This window comes from Nilaparvata lugens, chromosome 4 (assembly GCF_014356525.2).
Source record: "Nilaparvata lugens isolate BPH chromosome 4, ASM1435652v1, whole genome shotgun sequence".
In the NCBI taxonomy this organism is placed as follows: domain Eukaryota; kingdom Metazoa; phylum Arthropoda; class Insecta; order Hemiptera; family Delphacidae; genus Nilaparvata; species Nilaparvata lugens.
Window position 1 is genome coordinate 40572050 of NC_052507.1, and position 21218 is coordinate 40593267.

The 21218-nt window shown below is 34.4% G+C and overlaps 2 protein-coding genes across 7 annotated transcripts in view; both read left to right on the plus strand.

Annotated features, from left to right (window-relative positions):
- Window positions 1-21007, plus strand: part of LOC111055040 (modular serine protease) — a 52377-nt gene extending 31370 nt beyond the window's left edge. For all 6 annotated transcript variants that reach the window (XM_039427472.1, XM_039427473.1, XM_039427476.1 and 3 more), the window contains 7 exons: window positions 4070-4281; window positions 7707-7916; window positions 9237-9401; window positions 16401-16525; window positions 16940-17104; window positions 18267-18417; window positions 20742-21007. In XM_039427472.1, the coding sequence (XP_039283406.1) occupies window positions 4070-4281; window positions 7707-7916; window positions 9237-9401; window positions 16401-16525; window positions 16940-17104; window positions 18267-18417; window positions 20742-20986 (1273 nt within the window). In that variant the 3' untranslated portion in view covers window positions 20987-21007. The remainder of the gene's footprint in view (window positions 1-4069; window positions 4282-7706; window positions 7917-9236; window positions 9402-16400; window positions 16526-16939; window positions 17105-18266; window positions 18418-20741) is intronic.
- LOC120351174 lies at window positions 10709-16394 on the plus strand. The gene is made up of 2 exons (XM_039427479.1): window positions 10709-11956; window positions 12788-16394. Exon 1 carries the CDS (start codon window positions 10851-10853, stop codon window positions 11904-11906), a length of 1056 nt encoding a protein of 351 aa, XP_039283413.1. The 5' UTR covers window positions 10709-10850; the 3' UTR covers window positions 11907-11956; window positions 12788-16394.
- Window positions 21008-21218: the final 211 nt, after the last annotated feature.

A 21218-nucleotide genomic window follows, 5' to 3' on the forward strand; every position in this document is an offset into this window, starting at 1 on the left:
TTTTTAAAATTCAAGATTAATTTTTTGAATCAATATTTATGTCATGTATTTATAGTAAATACTGGAATTCGCTAATTTTTCAATATGGTACTGCTAAAAAGTATCAGGAGAATATTTACTTGAAATACTTAGAATATTTACTTTACTTACTTACTTTATTTACTTGAAATACAACATTTACTTGAAATATTGTATATTCAATGGTTAAATCTTGCATACCCATTGTAATATTACAATTTTAAAATTTTGTAATTGATATCTCTATAGAGTTTGAGGAAATTTCACAATTTATGTATTGCTGACTGTATAATAAGATGTTAAAAAATTTCATTTTTATATTGATTATATACTTGTAAATAATTTTCATGTGTATTAGTTTTTATTGGTAGCCTAATCAAAATTTTCTTTTTAGTTTATAAGCATTTTAAAATAACAGGTACAGCATGGACATTAACATCAAAATAATTATCACATGAATCTCGAAATCAACAACAAGTGAACGCCATGAAGAGTGTTAAGAACATTTGGGTGATTTTCGAACTAGTGTGACTCATTAATTGAATATCTACGCCAATACCTACACCAATGCCAACGCCAATATCTACACCAATAACTACACCAATGTCTGCGCCAATGTTGATGCCAATGCCTACACCAATGCCAACGCCAATGCCGACACCAATGCATACGCCAATGACAATGCCAACGCCTATTGCTGACCATGTAACTCAAACTTCAACACTACCACATTACCTGGAGGTAATTGCCATCCATGTTCACGTTTGCAACTTTGAATTCAGAATAACAGTCACAGTATCATGAAAGAAATTGATTCAAAAAATCCTCTCCTAAATTATTCCTGTATGCAGAACTCTAAACCTTGAAAGCTGAAAATATCAAAAAACCAAACCTTACCTAAATTAATCCTCACCTAAGTTAATCCTCACCTAAGTTAATCCTGTATGCAGCGTCTATCTCTTTTCCAAAAAACAAATTACATTGTCATTTCAAGCCTGAAATGTACATTGTATAATTATATGATACAAAATTTACGTGACTCTGTATTGAGTTTGGTATGCAGCCGTCTACTACAAGCATGAGGCAATGCTAACTGAGATGTCACCTGTATCGAGTTTGGTATGCATCAGTCGACTACAAGTATCAGCCCAACACTACGTGCATCCAGATCACCCCAACACTACGTGCATCCAGATCAGCCCAACACTACGAGTATTCAGATCAGCCCAACACTGATGTCATCACACTGGAGTCACACTTAACTGAAATTCATACTGAGTGCCTTAACAGACTGTTTTCCAAAATTTGCAGCGATAAAATCAACCGCATCAATAGTGAAAGAAATGAACATTTTTTGATTTATTGAAATTTTATGTGAAAATTAAATGTAACAATTTATCAATTCATTTAAAAAAAATGTTTTTTGTTCAACATACTAAATTTTTATGCAATAAAAAATTGAATTTTTCTATCTATTAAATTTATGTGCAATTTAAAAAACTATTCTTTATATATTAAACTTTCTGTTGAGATATTTTCCTTTAAATTATAAAGCTAAATCAAAAGTAATTTTGATATTCTCTACTTTGAAATATTGTTTGGAAACGTATAACAAATGCTATTGATGAATTTTTATAATAATTTTCAATATTATAGTTGACATGTAATGTTTTTATAGAAAAAAAATGTTACTGTTCTCAAATTTAATTTCAACAATTTCCATTTGTTTCAATGTATTTTTTTTTTTCTTTAAATTCTCAAACAGTAAAATTTTTTATGTCAAGAGGGGGGTATTTGTAATATTACATTTTTTCTCGATTAAAATCGAATCTTCAATTCGAGATCTATAAAACTTGATAGTAAATATCAGAGTAATCGATATGCGGACAACTTTTTAACTGAGAATTTATCGTAAATAATTGTGTTGCACATTCCATGGTATCACCTAAACTGAGTTAACAGAATTAACAGATAAATAGATCATTATAAATACAGAGGATATATAAATTTAAAATAACAGTTTCAAAATAAAGTTTTATTGAGAACAAATGTAAAATGTAAATTCTAAACTTGTAATTTATAATTTTTTGGAATTTAATAAGTTATCAGTGACGTGTTCATAACGTCGACACTGGTTTTGAGGTGGGGCTTTGCTCTGTACTTGTTAGGTCTTCTCCCTAAAAAATGGTGGCTGGCTATGTGTTCTAATTTTGTGCTCTCTGAATATTTTTCTGTTTAAGTAAAATTTTTAATGTTTTAATTGAGTTTTGAACAGTTTTATGGTGTTCTAATTCTGTATAATTTGTTTTGTGTGTCTACAAGCCTATAGCCATTGTTTTTCAACTATATAAATGGATAAGTATTTAGCTTGTAATGATGCTAGAAGTTTAAGTGTGTAAGGTATTGTTTTATGGATTTGTGTTGTATATTGCCAAAATTCTTCTGAAGATTATAAGTTGGTTTGCTCTGAAAACTGGATTTCCTATTCATTAGCAGTAGATCCATTCATAGTTTATCAAGAATCTACCATTTTGGAGCCGATAACTTTCCTTAGGTTAATAGGTGAAAAATGCTATTCAACCTATTTAGGAGAAATTGGTAGCACGGCACCATACTCAGAGAAGAGCTTCGTCAAGGAAAACAACATTGATGTGTACTTATCAGGCTTAAGAATATTTTAGACTTAATTAAACTTTTTATAAAATGACATTTAAAATTCTTAAGACATATTAACCCGAATGAATATGTTAGTAGGCTACAGTTGAGTTATAAGCATCTAAGAAAATAAGAAACTAATTTTTGTCCGACCATTCACACACGCGGGACTGAGCGTCATTTTGGCTACAGGCGACTCGTGATAGAGCATGTAATATACACTTTTATACTACTTATTAACTCTGTCGTTTCTTCCTTACTATACCTTGTAAACAAGTGGGTGCACATTACTTATGTGTGAGTCAACTTTATTTAAGAAATCCAGAGGTGATACACACAAAAATTATTAATCAACAAGGAAAACGTGTTTTCTGGTTTGTGAAACTTGTGATCAAATCCACTGTGTCTGGATTGAGAATCGGCAACACATAAATTTGGTCTAGTGCAATGGTTTATAATCATGCTGAAAAATAGACAATGCTTAGTCTGAGCAGCTAAAATGAGAAAATTGTACCTATTTAATTCAGCGTTTCAATCGATGCAGCCAACTCTCAACTTATTCTTATGTAATGGTATATTAGATATATAAATATTTTATCATTTATAGTATGAATATTGCATGTAAGAATAATTAGCGTTCCATGCATATGAATACAATAGTTCTGATTTTTGTATTTTGTATTGTATTTTGGAATGAAGATTGACGTTATAAAGGAATCACATCCAAGGCGAATTATATATCATAGTTATTAACTATCGTGAATTCCAACTGAACTATACAAATCAATATACCAATATCAATCACAATTTAACGATCAAATCCATTAGGGTAGTTTAATATATTGATGTAAAATGAAAGTAGGCTACACATACTCAGTTTTTCTTATTCAGCTGTGTGTGACACATATTTCATCGGTGTACGTGTGTGTTCTTAGGAAAAACGAACAACAATCTTTATAGTTGTAATAACGAACTACAATTAAAACTTTGTTACCGTACTTGACAAATATTAGTAAAGTTTTTCTATTTTAAAAGTAATAAGTTTATTCGATCAATATGATCACTAAAGGAAATACCCAACAATTTTTAAGATATATGATTATACATCCCTTATATGTGATTGAAGAATTTGAACTTTAATAATGGACTTGGAGTCGAATTCTAGCCAGGCCTAGTGGAAGTATATTGTTTATCAATAAGAAACATTTCTACTTTTTCATGACTAAATAATTATTATATCATTTTTCATATTATAGTTGTGTGTTCGTGTTTGCTATTTGATTGAAAATGCATTTGGAATTGGTAATTAGGCCTGATGTAAAAGATACCAGCTGCAAAATGATCCAAGCTTCCAATTTCATCTCTATTTCAATTTCTGTTTTTCATTTGTTTCCAGACGAGTTCCATCGAATAGCTGTCTATTCCCAAAAGATCAGCCAGGAACTAGCTTCGTAATAAAGTCGTGTAATTGCAGATCTCCATTTGTTCCTCACAACGATATTCTTGAAATGATATGTTCTGAAGGATATGTACCATTTTTAGAAAATGGTTACAACTTTGCGCGATGCCAAAATGGTCAGTTTACACCCAGAAATCAACGTTGTGTTCGTGAGTATTCGAATTACTATCTGATACTTCAGTTTCTTCTAGAGATAATGATTACGAAACTATAATCTTGAGTCAAGACTGCAGCTGCTATGTGATGTTCAGTTATATGGGCTACCCTACAGTTTACACGTACTATACTGCACTTATACAAATACAGGTTCACTCTTATACCAAAGTTTTCTAAGAATGAAGAATTAATCATGGAGAATGTATTTCAGCCTATTTGAATCTCTCCAGTCTAACCTTAAGTTTATATTTACTTAACAAATACTAGTGCAGCTTTATAAATCCTATGTTCAAGGTTTTAAAGAATAACAAATTATCATAGAAAATATATTTTCAGTCGATTTGAATCTTGATCAGTAGCTTATAATAAAGGCATTAACATCAATAAATTGAATTGGGCTTTAATATGCCCAAACACACTAAAGACTAGACGACACAATGTAAGCCGTGTAACTTACAAAGCCTGGTCCCAAAGTCCAACCAGTGCGATACAATAAAACTACTCAATTTGGCACAGCTGGCATTGAACTCAACTAAGCAGCATGGAAGCAACTATGGCTGTAAAAGGCAACTAGCCTTAGGCTATTTAAGCACTGATTTTGGATGGTTGGTAAAAAAACGGCCGATATTTTATGGTAGCAGGTGCTTGCAGAAAAGCGTAGTAGGTCTAACGATTAGTAAGAAGTGCTCGCTGAAGTCGGTCGATATGGGTGAAGCATCTATTGAGTAACGTACAACACTGTACTGTGTCGTCGAGACTTGATAGTGGCCATAGTACTCACCTGTACTATTTTATGGTTGTTGTGTGTGTTTGTGCAAAGCCCTATTTCATCCTGTGGTTCACTATTAAATTCTGGTCGGCCATAATAAACCCGACTGTCTGAAATCGGTGTGTGTTCAACTATCCTAATGTAGTTCCCACATTCGCGATCACGTTACAGAATCGATATTCCTTGAGCCGGCCACTACCGATACTGAACGATGTCAAGCACGCTTATACAAGAAAGAGCACACTAACGATACGATGTTCACATCAGTCGAAACAAATTGATCAATTTATGACAGAAAGTAAACCATCAATAACAACAAATAAACCAATGAAAAATTACAAATTATAATGATGAGTTAATTCAACATTTAATAGAACAGAGAAGAAAAAATAAACAACAAAGAATCGTATACACAAAAGCACATCAAATTCAAACAGCTGTTTTTCGCTTGCAGCCTTTCGCCAAAGACACAAAAATCTGGTGTGGCGCACTCACACAACTTTCCTTGTCGTTATGAAAATTTATCACCTGACGCTAGTGTTCCCGCGCATCTCAAGTCTACTATTCAAAGATCTAAGCCAGCTGGTGACAGGACTATAACGCTGGAGACACACGAGGTCTGCTATCTCTTCATAGTGAATGATTCAATAGAATCAACAGTTGCCAACAGTTTGCAATTGAAATAATAACATTTTCTCATAGTAGGAGCTTATTTTAAATTTTAGGTGAAAATGTTACTGAACATTAATTGTAAAGATTTTCATGCTGAATTTTTTCCATTTGGAATTTTTTGTTTAAATTGTATCTGAAGCCTGATAATTGGGAATCTAAAATCAAACTATGCATAGATGGGGTGGAGCTCCTGTAATTTTTACAGATATGGGACTGGTGGCAGTTGATAGAGCTTAACAATGACTATTTTAGGTATGAATTTGATCAAAATCGTTGGAGCCATTTTTGAGAAAATCGCGAAAAACCCTGTTTTTGACAACATTTTCGCCATTTTAGCCGCCATCTTGAATTGCATTTGATCGAAATTGTTCGTGTCGGATCCTTATAGTGTAAGGACCTTCAGTTCCAAATTTCAAGTCATTCCGTTGATTGGGAGATGAGATATCGTGTACACAGACGCACATACACTCATACACACACACACACACACACACACACACACACACACACACACACACATACATACATACAGACCAATACCCGAAAACCACTTTTTTGGACTCAGGTGACCTCGAAACGTATAGAAATTTACAAATTGGTGTACCTTAATTTTTTTCGGAAATCAATACTTTCCGTACCTATGGTAATAGGGCAAGGAAAGTAAAAAGGTTACTCTGTTGTATATCCATACTTTTTCACTGTTAAAATTAAACTTGAATTTAAAAAAAACACTTTTGAAGTGAAAATACACTTACTTTTGTAGTGACGATCGTTTCGACCTGTTGTTGGTCATCATCAGACTGTGGGAATTTATGAAGATGCTACTTTCTGTGATTTTTTGTGTTTTTTTTTGTTGTTCACTCACATACTACAACAAAAAATCACAGAAAGTAGCATCATCACTCACATACTACAACAAAAAATCACAGAAAGTAGCATCATCTTTTAAGAAGCTCAAATACAGAATCGCCTTTAAAACAACAAATTCACTGAGAAAACATTTCAAAATTACTAAACAAACAAACAGATTTGAGCAAGCAGGCATCTACACATTGAAATATAATGATTGTAGTAAACTGTATATCGGACAGACTGGACGTGACTTTCAGACAAGATACAAAGAGCACATCAGAGCCATTAATAAACCACATAGCCACTCAAACTTTGCTGACCATATTATATCAACAAACCACACATACACCGACATCGCCACCAATCTTGAAATCCTCCATATCTCACAAAAAAACAGAAAACTCAATGTATTGAAACAATACGAAATTCACAACTACACAAAACAGTTTCCCAACAGTCTCCTAAATAATCAAGTAAATTTCTCTTCCCACACACTCTTTGACAAAATAGTCCACAGTTCAAAATTACTGCCTCACTAAGTATCCACCAACCCAACCCTCACCACAACCTATTCCACCACTTTCATCCCTTACCACACATAGCCTTGTCATCTGAGTAAATTCCCACAGTCTGATGATGACCAACAACAGGTCGAAACGATCGTCACTACAAAAGTAAGTGTATTTTCACTTCAAAAGTGTTTTTTAAAATTCAAGTTTACAAAAAGGTTGTTCAAGCGTGCTTGAAATGCCTGCAGTAGGCTATTGTTGTTGGGCAGCCTAATGAGTCAACCATATCGCAATGCATCTTATTGTATCAGTTCGCAATACTAGTGTAAACTCTGTCGAAATATTTTGGCGTATCAACCGAAAGATCTGACTAAGATGTGCGGACACCAGAAAATCATGGCTTGGTGTGTGTGTGTGTGTTGGAAATATATTTTTTTAATATAAAAACAAATATTAAATAATTGTAATAAAAACAAGCGAAAAGACCAGATTAATTTCCACAAGCTGTGACCATTGTGATTAATGGATTGCATGTTGATTTAGAATTCAAGGACAAAAAAAATGAGTAAATATTATACTTTGTTAGAATGTAGTATTTCCATTTTGTATTTTTCAGGTGTATGCTCGATATTGACTGATACACATTCTGTGAAATTTACATGCAGCAAAGATGGCCTGGAAGCCAGTTGTGATGGCACACAAAGGCCTGGTTCAAAAGTGAAGATGAAATGTCAGAATGGCTACAGCTCTGACCCGCGCGAAATGATAGGAAGATGTGCTGAAGATGGCACTTGGGACAAAGTTGATGAATTCGATTGTACGCATGGTATGTTGTATAGATTTCACCAATTTTACGTGATTATTTTACATGATTTTAAATTATTCTGCTAATTATTGAAATATTCAAACTTTTAGTAGACCTCGCGATGTGATCTTGAGCAGGTCTGATTGGCAATATGCCAACCCTATTAGCCCACCGGAGGACATTCTGTCCTGTCATGTAGCGTCATGATGGTGAAATAAATTGGTTTCCTAAGAAAGCGGTGCCGTTATCTAGCAGTCGTAATGTTCCGCCATACAGTGGACGTGATATAGCGGCCCTTAAAGCGGCGAGCAGACAAGTAAACTTAGAAGACAGTGTTGATTACGTTGCAGAATGGACAACACAGACAAAGCACTGTTCATTTACCGTATTTGCTTGAGTACCTCGCGCCCTCAAACGAGAGTAAATTTGTATAAAAAAAAATATATAGGTAATATTGAAGCTTTTATTGAAAACTCCGTTTAATGATTAGCCATTTATACAATTGAAGAATGATGAAACGTAAATTACCGTGATTAAAAGTAAAATAAACCACTAGAATGATAAAACATTGATGGTATAAACAATAGATAGACCCACGGTAAATCAAACTGTTGACAAATCAACCACATCATTGACAAACTGTTCATACCATTCATTCTTCCTTTGACGTTGGCCGTTGCCAGTCGGTACTCTGTGTATGTTGGGTCGGGATGATCTAAATAGGCAATCCCTAATCACGTGCTCACTATCTTTAGCAACACACTATATGTAAGCTAAACTAGTATTGAACATTGGGCTATTATTCTTGAAATGCAAATTACACATGACACTTGAAATGCACATACATTGACGCGCAATTCAAAGAGGAACCTTCTTGTCGAATTTTTGTGTTTTGGCCAAGAATGCATCACATGTATACAAACAAAAGCAAATCCCTCGTCGAGTTCAAATGGTGAGACGAAGAGGATAATTTTGTTCATAGCAATAAATTAAATTTTTAAGTAATGTAGTAAGCAATGATGCTCAGATGGTTCGATTTGATTTCATGTTATGGACTGGATATCATGAACATGGAATAATGTTCTCAATGTACATGGAAAAATATAAAAATATGTTTCTGCTCAATTATTTTCATGATATATCATGATCGTTATTGGGTATTTGTCTATTGGGTAAGAGCAACGTCTATATAAACTGATCAGGACGCCAATGTTAATTTTGCCATATTGAGTAAAATATTTTCAGAATATAAAATTGTTTTATTATTTATATTATTCACTCAATTATTTTCAGAATATATTATGCGAGATTTTAATACTTTGTTTTTTATTTTCACAACAGAATGCGGCAAGCTCTTCAAACCTCAGAGACCATTGATCTCACATGGCGCCTCCGTTTCAAGTATTTCTGAATATCCTTGGCATGCTGGATTATATTCTTTTAGAAATAATTCTTGGACTCAGGATTGTGGAGGAACAATTATATCAGCTTTTTTCATTCTTACAGGTATGTTTTAAATGATCGATATAATTAATACAATCTGTAATAAAGTAATCTTATAATAATTATTCTTATTCGAATCACCTGAATTGGTCAGAAAACTTTTACTTCAATCGAGACCTGCTTCAATCTACCCTCAAAATCAAGTGAATTTTTAATACGTCTTCAGTGCAATATTTTCAAAATTGGAATTAAATTATTTTTTTTCCATTAAAAGCAATTTTCACAATAATAAAACAAATTAAGATACCTTATAACTAATACTTATATATTTAACTTAACTTAAATTATATATTTGTTAGAATAACTTGACATCACCAGCAAAAGGATAGAGCCTTGCCCTGTGGGGCCTGTTGCATGAGAAAATAAATTAATCGTATAAGTCAGTTGGTCACTATAATAAATAGGTTAGGAAATAACAAGAATACTTACATTTTCTCATGCATTAGGCCCTGGTGACAGTTACAACCAAACAGTTAAGCCGTGTCCACACTGAACAAATGTTCGACATACATGTTCGGCAAACATGTATGTTGTCGAGTTCAGGGACAAACATTCTTAAAAGTTTGGACAATCATTGTTTGTCAAACAAAAAATTACTGTTTTTCCAAACATTTTCAGTGTTGGCAGCTGTAAAACATGAAACCTGTTCTTCCCACTTACAAATATTACTTTCCTCGCCCTATTACTATAGGTAAGGAAAGTATTGCTTTCCGAAAAAAAATTAAGGTACCCCAATTTCTAAATTTCTATACGTTTCAAGGTCCCCTGAGTCCAAAAAAGTGTTTTTTTGGTATTGGTCTGTACGTGTGTGTGTGAATGAGTATATGTGCGTCTGTGTACACGATATCTCATCTCCCATTTAACGGAATGACTTGAAATTTTGAACTTAAGGTCCTTACAATATAAGGATCCTACACGGACAATTTCGATCAAATGCGATTCAAGATGGCGGATAAAATGGCAAAAATGTTGTCAAAAACATGGGTTTTCGCGATTTTCTCGAAAACGGCTCCAACGATTTTGATCAAATTTATACCTAAAATAGTATTTGATAAGCTCTATCAACTGCCACAAGTTCCATATCTGTAAAAATTCCAGGAGCTCCGCCCCATCCAAGTGGAAAACATTGAGCATGAAAATCTCTACAATTAATGTTCAGTAACATTTTCACCTAACATTTAAAATAAGCTCTAAATTCGAGAAAATTGTATTATTTCAATTGCAAACGTTTGGCTACTGTTGGTTCTATTGAATCATTCACTATGAAGAGATAGCAGACTTCGTGTGTCTCCAGCTTTATTGTCCTGACACCAGCTGGCTTGGATCTTTGAATAGTAGACTTGAGATGCGCGTGAACACTAGGATCAGGTGATAAATTTTTATAACGGCAAGGAAAGTTGTGTGAGTGCGCCACACCAGATTTTTTTGCTTGGTGACGCGTCTACACTGGCCATGGGCAAACATTGTTTGTCAAAAATAATAAAATTTGTCCAAATTTTTTCAACAAACATGTTTGTCGATTTGTTCAGTGTGGACACGGCTTTAAATTATAACATTGATTTATTCTTGGGTCACAATATACATAGAGAGAAAATGGATATAATCTGCTCTTTAAAAGATTTGATGATGCTGTTAATTTTCAAGTTTATGACAGAAAATAATCAAATATGGCGCTGCAGCGATTGCAGCTTGGAACGCAGGAGGAGTATGTCGACTGAAACACCGGTCTCAAGTGGTTCATCATTGACGATTGCTGACGTAGTCGCTATGCTGAACTTCATGAAGGAGGATCAAAAGAGGATGGAGTTGGACCTCGGGAAGTCTATGGAGGCCTGCCATGAAGGAATCACCGAGCTAAATGTGAGGCAAGAGGAGCGGAACGAGAAATTTGAAACTTGTCTAAAGACGATAGAGGAGTTAACTAAGAAAGTTGTGAAGTTGGAACGGGAAAATGCTACATTGAAAGAACGTGTAGAGGAGGATCTAGAACAGTACTCGAGAATTAACATGGTCGAAATACGAGGCCTGCCTCAGCAACTCAACGAAGACCTGAACTCGATAGTTTATAACATATCGAGTGCTCTCGGCTGCCAGATCAGGGAGGACGCCATCGACGTGTGTCATCGCCTGGGTCGCGCTGGACCAGAGAAGCCTGCTCCGGTTGTCGTCAAGTTCATTAGGAGAACCGACAATAACACGCTCCTACAGAAGAGGCGAGTGAAGCGCGATTTTTCGACCAGGCATATCGGCTGTAATACTGATCAACCTATCTACATCAATGAGTGTTTGTCGCCGTCAAGAAGGAAACTTTTCTCATTGGCTAGATCAGCGCACAAGGAACACCGTTTTAAATTTCTTTGGGTGAGAGACTGTAAAATTCTAATAAGGAAGCAGGAAAAAAGCCCAGTGATCGAACTCAAATCAAGTGAACAATTACATATGCTACTATCTCAAAGCTCATTTACGATTCATGATGTTGACAATTCTAAGGTCAGTGCAAATGTATAGTTCAAAATCTTTCACATGACTAAATTAAATACCAAGGAAAATATTAACTTTCAATATATTATTATGAGCTTACTAAGAATCATTGATTTAATTAGAGTTATTTTATTTCTGATTAGTCTAATGCCGATAAATGATATAAGTGTTCTATCTGTCTGCTTCCCTTATCCATTGCTATTTCGACAATTTTATCCTTATCGTTCGATTCACTACATTGCTACTATAATGATTGGAGGGTCACCTCTTCTTTTGCGTCTACATTTCACATTTCACAAGAGAGCATCCATTTTAATTGCATATGTTTCCAAGTTTATTAAGCTATATCCTTAATTATTTTAATCTAAATGGATGATATAATTACTAGTTTTTATTCTGATGCGTTGGCATTCAACAATGCTATGTGTCATAGTGGATCACTCTTTATAATGCACCAGAATATTAGGAGTATCAGTAGGAATTTTGATTCGTTCATATCATTTGTAAGCACGTTGTATACTAAGCCCGATGTGATAGTTCTGACTGAAGCTTGGTTAAAGGAGGGCAATGATAGTCTTTATCAGATGGATGGCTATCAATCGTTATCGGTGGCCGGCCGCACACGGGCTGGTGACATCGTTGTCTTCTATTCTAAAGATAAGCCTCTCACTTGTAAACAAACAAATGTTCTTATCGAAGGAGCTGACTCTTTAATGTTCGACTTGCTGTTGGGAGAGTCTGTTTACTGTACTATTCTGGCTATCTACAGGTGGCATATTCAACCTGTTGCTGACTTCCTCAATAGTTTTTCGAGTGTAATAGCTGGAATAGGTACTAATCGTACCGCAATATGCGTAGGTGATTTCAATATTGATTTGAACTTGGATAATGAGATAGTTGATAGATATAAGAGTATTTTTAGTGGCAACGGTTTTGAGAATATGATTAACTTAAATACGAGAGTGACAGACACCACTTCCAGTTGTATTGATCACTTATTATTCAGAAGTAATAATTCACTTATGAATGAGGTCTTTGTAATTGATCCTCAAATAACTGACCATCGAAGCATTGGTTGTTTATTGGCATGTCAGTGATGAGAGAGTAATAGTTGATTACAATATATTGTTAAATATCCTCACTGGGAAGTCGTGGTCGTCCGTGTACTCGGCTGATTATTGTAATAAATCATTTGACTCTTTTATTGAAATACTGAATGATTCGATTGCTGATAGTAAAGTAACTCTTGCTCGTCCTAGTGATCGCCGCTTGAGGAAACTGAAACATTGGATGACGGATGGGCTATGTCTGGCAATATTGAATAGAGATAAGCTAAGGAAAAAAGTATCAAGGTCGCCTAACGACTCCGGCTCGACTTCGGCTTCAATATAATAATTTCAAGCGCAAAATTGATCTTTGGATTAAGGAAACAAAGGAAAGATACTACAGTAGGCGTTTTGAGAAGGTCAAAGATAATTCCAGAGCTCAGCGGAGGGTCATTAACTCTTTAGCTGGCAATAATAAGGCGAAAAATTGTGTAAAGAGTCTCCAGATTGATGGTAATAAAACTGTTGACGACCCAAAAGTTATTGCTGAACAATTCAATGAGTATTTTGTTAATGTGCCTAATTCATTGTCGACTTCCCTTATTGCTCCAAGTACAGACCAAAAGGAAGCATATGATAGAGTTTTTAATGCAAATCACAATTCAAATTCTTTCTTTTGGTCTCCAGTATCTTGTGAAGAAGTAGAATTATTTATCTCAAGACTGAAAGGAGGTACAGCGACAGGTGATGATGGTATTTCTACAGCTCTGGTCAAGACAATTTCACATGTTATTTCTCCTGTGCTGCCTTACATTTTCAACAAATCATTCGCAGAGGGCATTTTTCCACAAAATATGAAAATCGCTAGAGTTATTCCCATCTTCAAGAAGGGACAAGCTGCTTCGATTGGCAATTACCGACCAATTGAATTGTAAAAAATTGTAATTAACGACCGAAAAAATTGTAAAATTTAGATTGATTAATTTCATGGATAAGCTGAATGTGATTTCTGACGTCCAATTTGGTTTTAGGGAAGGTCTGAGCACTGAGATGGCACTTCGGAGGTTCATGATGCTGGTTCATAATAGTTTGAATTCTAATGATAAAAACCGAGTCACAGGTGTCTTCCTTGATATAAGAAAGGCATTTGACACGGTTAATCATGATATTCTCCTCAGGAAGATGGAAAGGGTTGGAATAAGAGGACTGGTACATAAGTGGTTTGCATCGTATCTGAAAGAAAGGCATCAATATGTTTTCCTCAATGGTCAAAAAAGTTCACTGAGGAAAATTAATAGTGGAGTACCACAAGGTTCGGTCCTTGGGCCAATATTGTTTCTTATCTTCATTAATGATCTGTACTCTTCATCATTAAAAGGAGAGTTCACAGCATTTGCGGATGATACGGCCCTAACCTACGGTGAAAAACAACCCAATTGCTGATGGAGAGTATTACTTACGATGTTGAAATGCTGTCATTGTGGTTCACGTGTAATAGGCTAAGTCTGAATATTGAAAAGTCTGTTATTGTTAATTTTTCACTGTCTCAAGGTTTTCAAATGCTCACTCTCATTAAAAAATATTATTCAATTGATTGTCAGGGGCGGCTAAATGATTGTCCTTGTAGCAGTTTTCCATAAACGGATGTTGTGAGATATTTAGGTTTAATGGTCGATGAAAAGCTCAGTTTTAAGCAGCACATCCTATCTCTTAAAAACTATTTATACATGTACATGCGCAAATTCTATTTTTTGAGGTCTCTGTGTCCATTGAGTGTCATGAGGCAGATTTATTTTGCATTTGTGCACTCCAGACTAAACTATGCTATTACATGTTGGGGTAGTACTTATATCATACTCATGTGAAGCCGCTATCTGGATTACAGAAATCTTTTGTATGAATAATGATGAAAAAAACAAGATTGCATGAATCCTTTCCTCTCATTTTAAATTTAAATATTCTGCCACTTAGATATATGTACGTTTTTAGAGTTTTGCAGATGTTCTTTAATAGGAGTGGCTATGCTGGCGCAGTTGTGGATACTATTCGATCTTCATCGCGACATGGTAATAGAGCTCAATTGCCAAGACCAAGATCCACCATGTTTCAAAAATCTTTCTTGTTCTTAGGTCCAAAATTCTTCAATAATTTACCTGACAATGTAAGATCTTGCCAATCGTACCCCTTGTACAGTAGATTGATCAGAGAGTGGCTATTCGGTCTTCTTCCGGAGGCGGTCGAAGCTATGTTTTTTGTTGTTCAGTGAGAGATCACATTTCTCAAATTCTAAAAGTTATTTTAATTACTATTTTTTCTGTTGTTAGCTTTCATCTTATTCTTTATTTGATGTATGACTTTTATTTTCGTTTCTCAATGCCTTGTTTTTCATTTCCTAGTTATAATTACTGGATACATTATGTAAGGAATTCGATAAACAAATTGATTTTTTTTACTATAAGAGAGTTTCTAGGGTCTGCTGCAACTCCTCCATGCGTACAGGAAAGCTTCCCTTGCATGAGAGTATTTATTGTCAAGAAAATCGAATGTATATAATATTCATAATTGTATTATTTATTATTATTAGTTTATGCTCTAGATGATTGACTATTATTTTGTATGCATTGTTTTTGGCAATAAAGTTTATTATTATTATAATTGAAAATGATATAATAATAATATCAAGTGATATGGCTGGCTCATGTCAATTTCAGGTCCTATGACCTACCGACGATTTTAACGTGTCCATCTAAAACACAGAGATAGTTGTATGTTATCCAATATTTAATTTGTTTTTTGTTTTGTTTTTAAATCAAAAGGCGATTTATTTATCAATTTTGTGCCATTGGTGATTGATAGCTTGTCGTTATTGATACATGATCAATTAATCTTATGATCTACTTCAACATTATTGTGATTGAGATTCGGTTAGATTCACTCCACATTTCGACATCCTAGTAAATGAAATAATTGCTTTTCATTAAAACGATACAGTAATGGCAGTTTGAATGTGAACCTCACTATGGACATTCGTTTACTCCTTCATTCCTTTTCATCCTTTTCCAGCTCTGTCGTCTCACCGTCACTTATTACCATTTTATATGTTATTCTTTAATATTTACAAATATTTTTTAATTTTTTGAATAAGCGTTTGAAAATTTTATGGTGTCATCAGATTTTGTACCTCAAGTTTTTTACCAACTTTTAAAAAACATATCTACCTCACTTTGAACGGTCTATAGTACACAGTGCTCAAGCTTCTTCACAATACTTAAAAAGAGAACAATTTCTACCAATTCTATTGTTGTTGTTATCACTACAGTATCAACTTCTCTACCTTTACACTCACTTTGCCATCGAGAGGAAGATTTATATAACGAAAAGAGATTCTCGTTCAATTATTTCAAATGATCAAAGCTGACCTAGTTTACAGCGTTGTGCCCTTGTCTTGTAATTTTCGCTTCACATTCATTTTCAGCTGCTCATTGTGTTATTGTTGGTGGACAGCGCCAGGAGCCATCCAGTTTAAAAATTGCTGTTGGTAAATATTTCCGAACTTTTGATATCCAATTCTCTGAGAAGAGTACAGCAATTATACTGAATGTGAGTATTTTACAAAACATGAAGAAAATATTTAGCTGTAATCATCTCTCAGTGGAAAAATATTGATAAGAACTTTGACGTCGGTCTAAATGGTTATTTGTGTAACCAGTGCGCAATGTGCTTTGCTACACCGAAAGAAACGTTTACACACGAGCCGTAGGCGAGTGCGGAATGGTTTATTGAGTGCAGCAAAGGAATTTAACGAATGTATTACACATTACATTTTTCCTACAGTTACCATTGAACGTGAAAAGTGAGAAATTAGGAAAAATATCCTATTAATTCATCAAACGTTTGTACGTGCCATTTTGTAATCAATAACAAATTGAAATTATAAAAAATTCCAACTGTATTACTGAAAAAATTATTATGTTCATCTTGAAAAATTCTACTTATAATAAAAATCTATTTCAGGTCGAGAAAATTTATGTCCCAGATTCTTTCAACGGCGACCCTTCTCTCTATGAGAATGATATTGCTGTAATTCAAGTGGTTCAACCTATAAGATTTTCTGAGGCTGTCAAACCTGCCTGCATCAACCCGACCTCTATGCCCAATCTCTATGGAAAATTTGGCCATGTAAGTAAAAAAATCACAATCAATAGTTTAATAAAATTAATCCTAATTATTCCATTATTGTAAGTTCTTTTGTTATCATACTCAATTTGTAGATCTTAATGAACTCATTAAACTGCGAACACTGTTATGTACTGTTCAACTTCTAATTACTATATATGAGTTCTATGTAGACGATGAAAAATACAAGGGAAGGATTTTTACTCCACATTAATTTGGAATTAATGTCTGAGATAGTATATTAATTTTATAGTAAGTAAAGAACAAGTAAAGGTATCCTTATTTTGTGTGCATGGGTTTCGAACGTATTTTGATTTGTCAAATACATTACGGTAACGATTCACTTCGAAACTTAAGAATGGAATAATATCCGAAACTATAGTAAGTTCCACGTTATAATGAGAAAGATAGGAGTATAGAGTTGCCGATTCTCTGCCTTGCCAATAGTGGATGATAACTGATACCGGTATATCTGATGGAATATCAACTGTTCATTCTTTTTATTCAATAATCAATTATATTCTACTAGTCGAAAAATATATTCTTCAATGATTAAATAATAGATTGCCATAATTGAGATTAAACATTTTGTTGAATTTGTTGAATTATATTTCTACATTGTTAAAAACGATCTAGTAACGTTGCGGAGTTGGAAGAGGATAGTAATTTGCAATATCTGCTTTGTCGATAATATGACAAGGATAGCAACACCAACGTTAATCAAATACTGCCATTAAAAAGTGGACCTCACTACAGTCGTGTCTGAAAAAAGGTATTAGTTTATCAAATTGAAGATTTTATATTGTTCTATAATCTATCATTCCATAAGTAGGCTAGTTATTGAATACTAACTTGATGATAGCATAAACTAAATGGACATGGGCTTGAAACTGTGATGACGGTATAATCTATATAAGAAGTAGGTAAAACATGATAAAATTATTCATTTCCAAGACGAAATTCGATAATTCGAATTGTTATTAAACATTTTTTTCAAGAATTTAATATACAACGTTCGGCTAACGGATATTATTATGACCTTTTTGGGATACTCTGTATAATAAATTCAGCATATTGGTTCTGAACAGTTTGAAATCACAATGAGATTCTTGATTTAAATTATCTTTGACAAGGTTCTCATGTTATTTTGAAACATATCTTCTAGATTGTTGGTTGGGGAAGAGATGAAACTGGATTGAGCACGGAGACGCTGAAATCTGCAATGTTACCGTACATGTCGTTCTCGGAATGTGCGAACTACCCCGGTGTAAACGGCCGGCTCGCTCGTGACAAGTTCTGCGCCTTTTTGACAAATAGTAAGCATTTTTCTTTCTTTTTTGTCTTTTTTAATAAACTGCACGTGATTGCTAGAGATAGACCTTGGTTTGAAAGTGATTCACGAAAATATTTATACAGGGTGCGGCAGCGAAACTTCCTTTTTTAAAGTAAATAAAACTCTTTTTATGGATCAGAAAGTTTGTATTAATTCTTTGCAATGTAGTCATATCTATAAAGTTTTGTTTCAATCAGTTTTGGATATCAAATCAGGTAGGTGACGTTCCCTATTCTCCATACATTGAGTAAACCGATTTCTGGCGTTTGTCATGTCTCCTGCCAGCAATGCAGGCTTTATGTTAGCAATTTCTCCCCTGATATTGGTCTTCAAATATTGTACGGTCTTTGAACGGTTCACTTAAACAAGGGATTTCAAAAACCCCCATAGAAAAAAATCACAAGGCTTCAAATTGGGAGATCGGGCTGGCTACTCCAAATCGTTTCTAATTGAGATGAAAAGTGTTCCCTCAATTGAAGTCACGTTCAGAAAGTTCCTGCACAGTTGCCATCTTGTATGGATGGAAATAAATATCATCATGAAAAATTCATCTCACAGAACGATCGGAATGTCCAAGAACAGACGCATGTTTGCGCGCAGAACGCTGTGGTGATCGCATTATTGAAACACATACTGCCTCAATGTTCTCCGGTGACCTAATGGGCCGAGGGACTCCAGTTCTTCGTCTTGTCGCACTTGTAGTTTTCTGAGCGTAGTGACCCTCGTAACAATTGATTTTCGGTCCGGGACAATAACCAAAGGGGCTAAATTAAAGCTATTTCGAAATGCGCCCTGGGTTGTGATCACACAACTCATTGTTTCAATGAATGATGGCGACTGAACGTGTCGGGAAGAAAATGTTATATTCTGACCTCTCTAATGAGACCAATTTCGCTCTTCTACGACATCAGCTAACTGGATAGCGTTCACTTTGAAAAAGGAACTTTTGCTATCGCATCCGGTACCTTTGTAAATACTCTGTGTATACAGTATAGTAGTATACTCAGTACTTATGATTAACTGTAAACTGGGAATAGCAAATTGTGTTTTTTAGCAAATTCATCACACTCAGAGATGAAGTAAAATTGTATATAGTCAGAAGCTGGATTGCTGAACTTAACCGGCACAATATAATTTCTAATTGGCTAGGTACTCGAAAATCAATCGAGTAGCCTACATACTGCTTTACTCTGGGGAGTCCGACCTCACAAGGTGTCAAACTATCATATACGAGAACTGAAAAAACTTCAATAATAACAACCAAAAATAACGAATTATAAGACCATACTTTCATATTTTATCTTCTGTATTATACAGAGTGAGTCATATGTATGGGAACCCTCAATAAGTTGAAGACTGTTGTAGATACAATACTGAAACTTACAGGATAAGGCTTATTATTGGTTAAGGTTACTACTATTAGGGTTATTGGTTGAACACTCCACCTTTTGACTTACAACTGAATTTCAACCCCTCATAAAGGGGTGTCGGTTGTAACTCGAATATTTCAAATGTAAAAACCCATTGTGTGGTTCATCATTTTAAAGGCCTTTTATAAACAAGAAAGATGGCATCAATAAAAATGTTCTATGATATCTGTATCCAAAATGGCGGCTGATTGAAGTTTTAGTTTTTAAATGAATGAGGGGTTGTAACTCAAATATTTCAAATGTCAGATGGTACGTAATTTTAAAAGCCTTTTCAAAACAAGAAAGATGACATAAATAAAAATGTTCCAAGATACTTGTTTCCAAAATGGCGGATGATTGAAGTTTCAAGTGAAGACTAAAACTTCAATCAGCCGCCATTTTGGTACCCCTTAGTCACCCCCTTATGAGGGGTTGAAATTCAGTTGTACCGTAAGTCAAAAGGTAGAGTATTCGACCAATAACTTATCTGGAAGTTACAGTATCATATCTACAACAGCCTCCAACTTATTGAAGGGTCCCATACATACATAATATGACTCTGTATATACGATTTTTCGGTTTATTTGGTTGGTAGTCTGAGATTATTCTTATTATGATCACTCTGCATTGATCGTTATTAATACTCTTTTTTTCTAATCATGATCGAAACAGAAGCAAACTGAGAAGTACACCTGCTTATTAGATGAGGAAGAAATTTCTGATTATCTTGTGAAATGCTTTTTAATTTTACTCTCCTTCAATAAGTTGAATCGTTTTATTCGATAACTTAATTTTCATGATTCTACTCTTTGTTATAACAATGTATGATAGAAGTAGACAAATAATCTTACACTTGTTAAATTAATCCTAATTGATGGTTTGTTATTGATTTGACCAGGCACTACTCGCGTATTGGAAGGTGACAGTGGAGGAGGATTAACGTTTGAAATCGACGGCTATTCTTCATTGCAGAAAACATTTATACAATATCATTTCATCTATGGAATAGTCAGCGTTAACATTCCAAACACAATCGTATCTGCTTTCACTGACATCACCTATCCGGCCAACAGCGAATTCATTAATAGAATTAGAATAGATTTCGATAAAAGTTTGAGGCTGAGTAACAGAAATAAAGGATGATCGTTCACATTGATTCATAGATACATTCCAAACTTGGTTCCTTATCATCCCTCCTCCGATTACTCTTTGCTCTAGAAATACTTTTAGATTATTACAAAGGTTTCTACCAAATTACTGTTGCTAACATTATTTTTTGTTGTTCGCCATACCTGCAGCTATCGAGACTGAACGGTGGAGATGAATCCTATTTCTGTAATCAATCTCTCTGCCATGTGACACATATTATAGTAAG

What these genes read in the sequence shown, in the direction of transcription:
- LOC120351174 (XM_039427479.1), top strand. Translation starts at nt 10,851, where the DNA reads ATGGGCAAACATTGTTTGTCAAAAATAATAAAATTTGTCCAAATTTTT.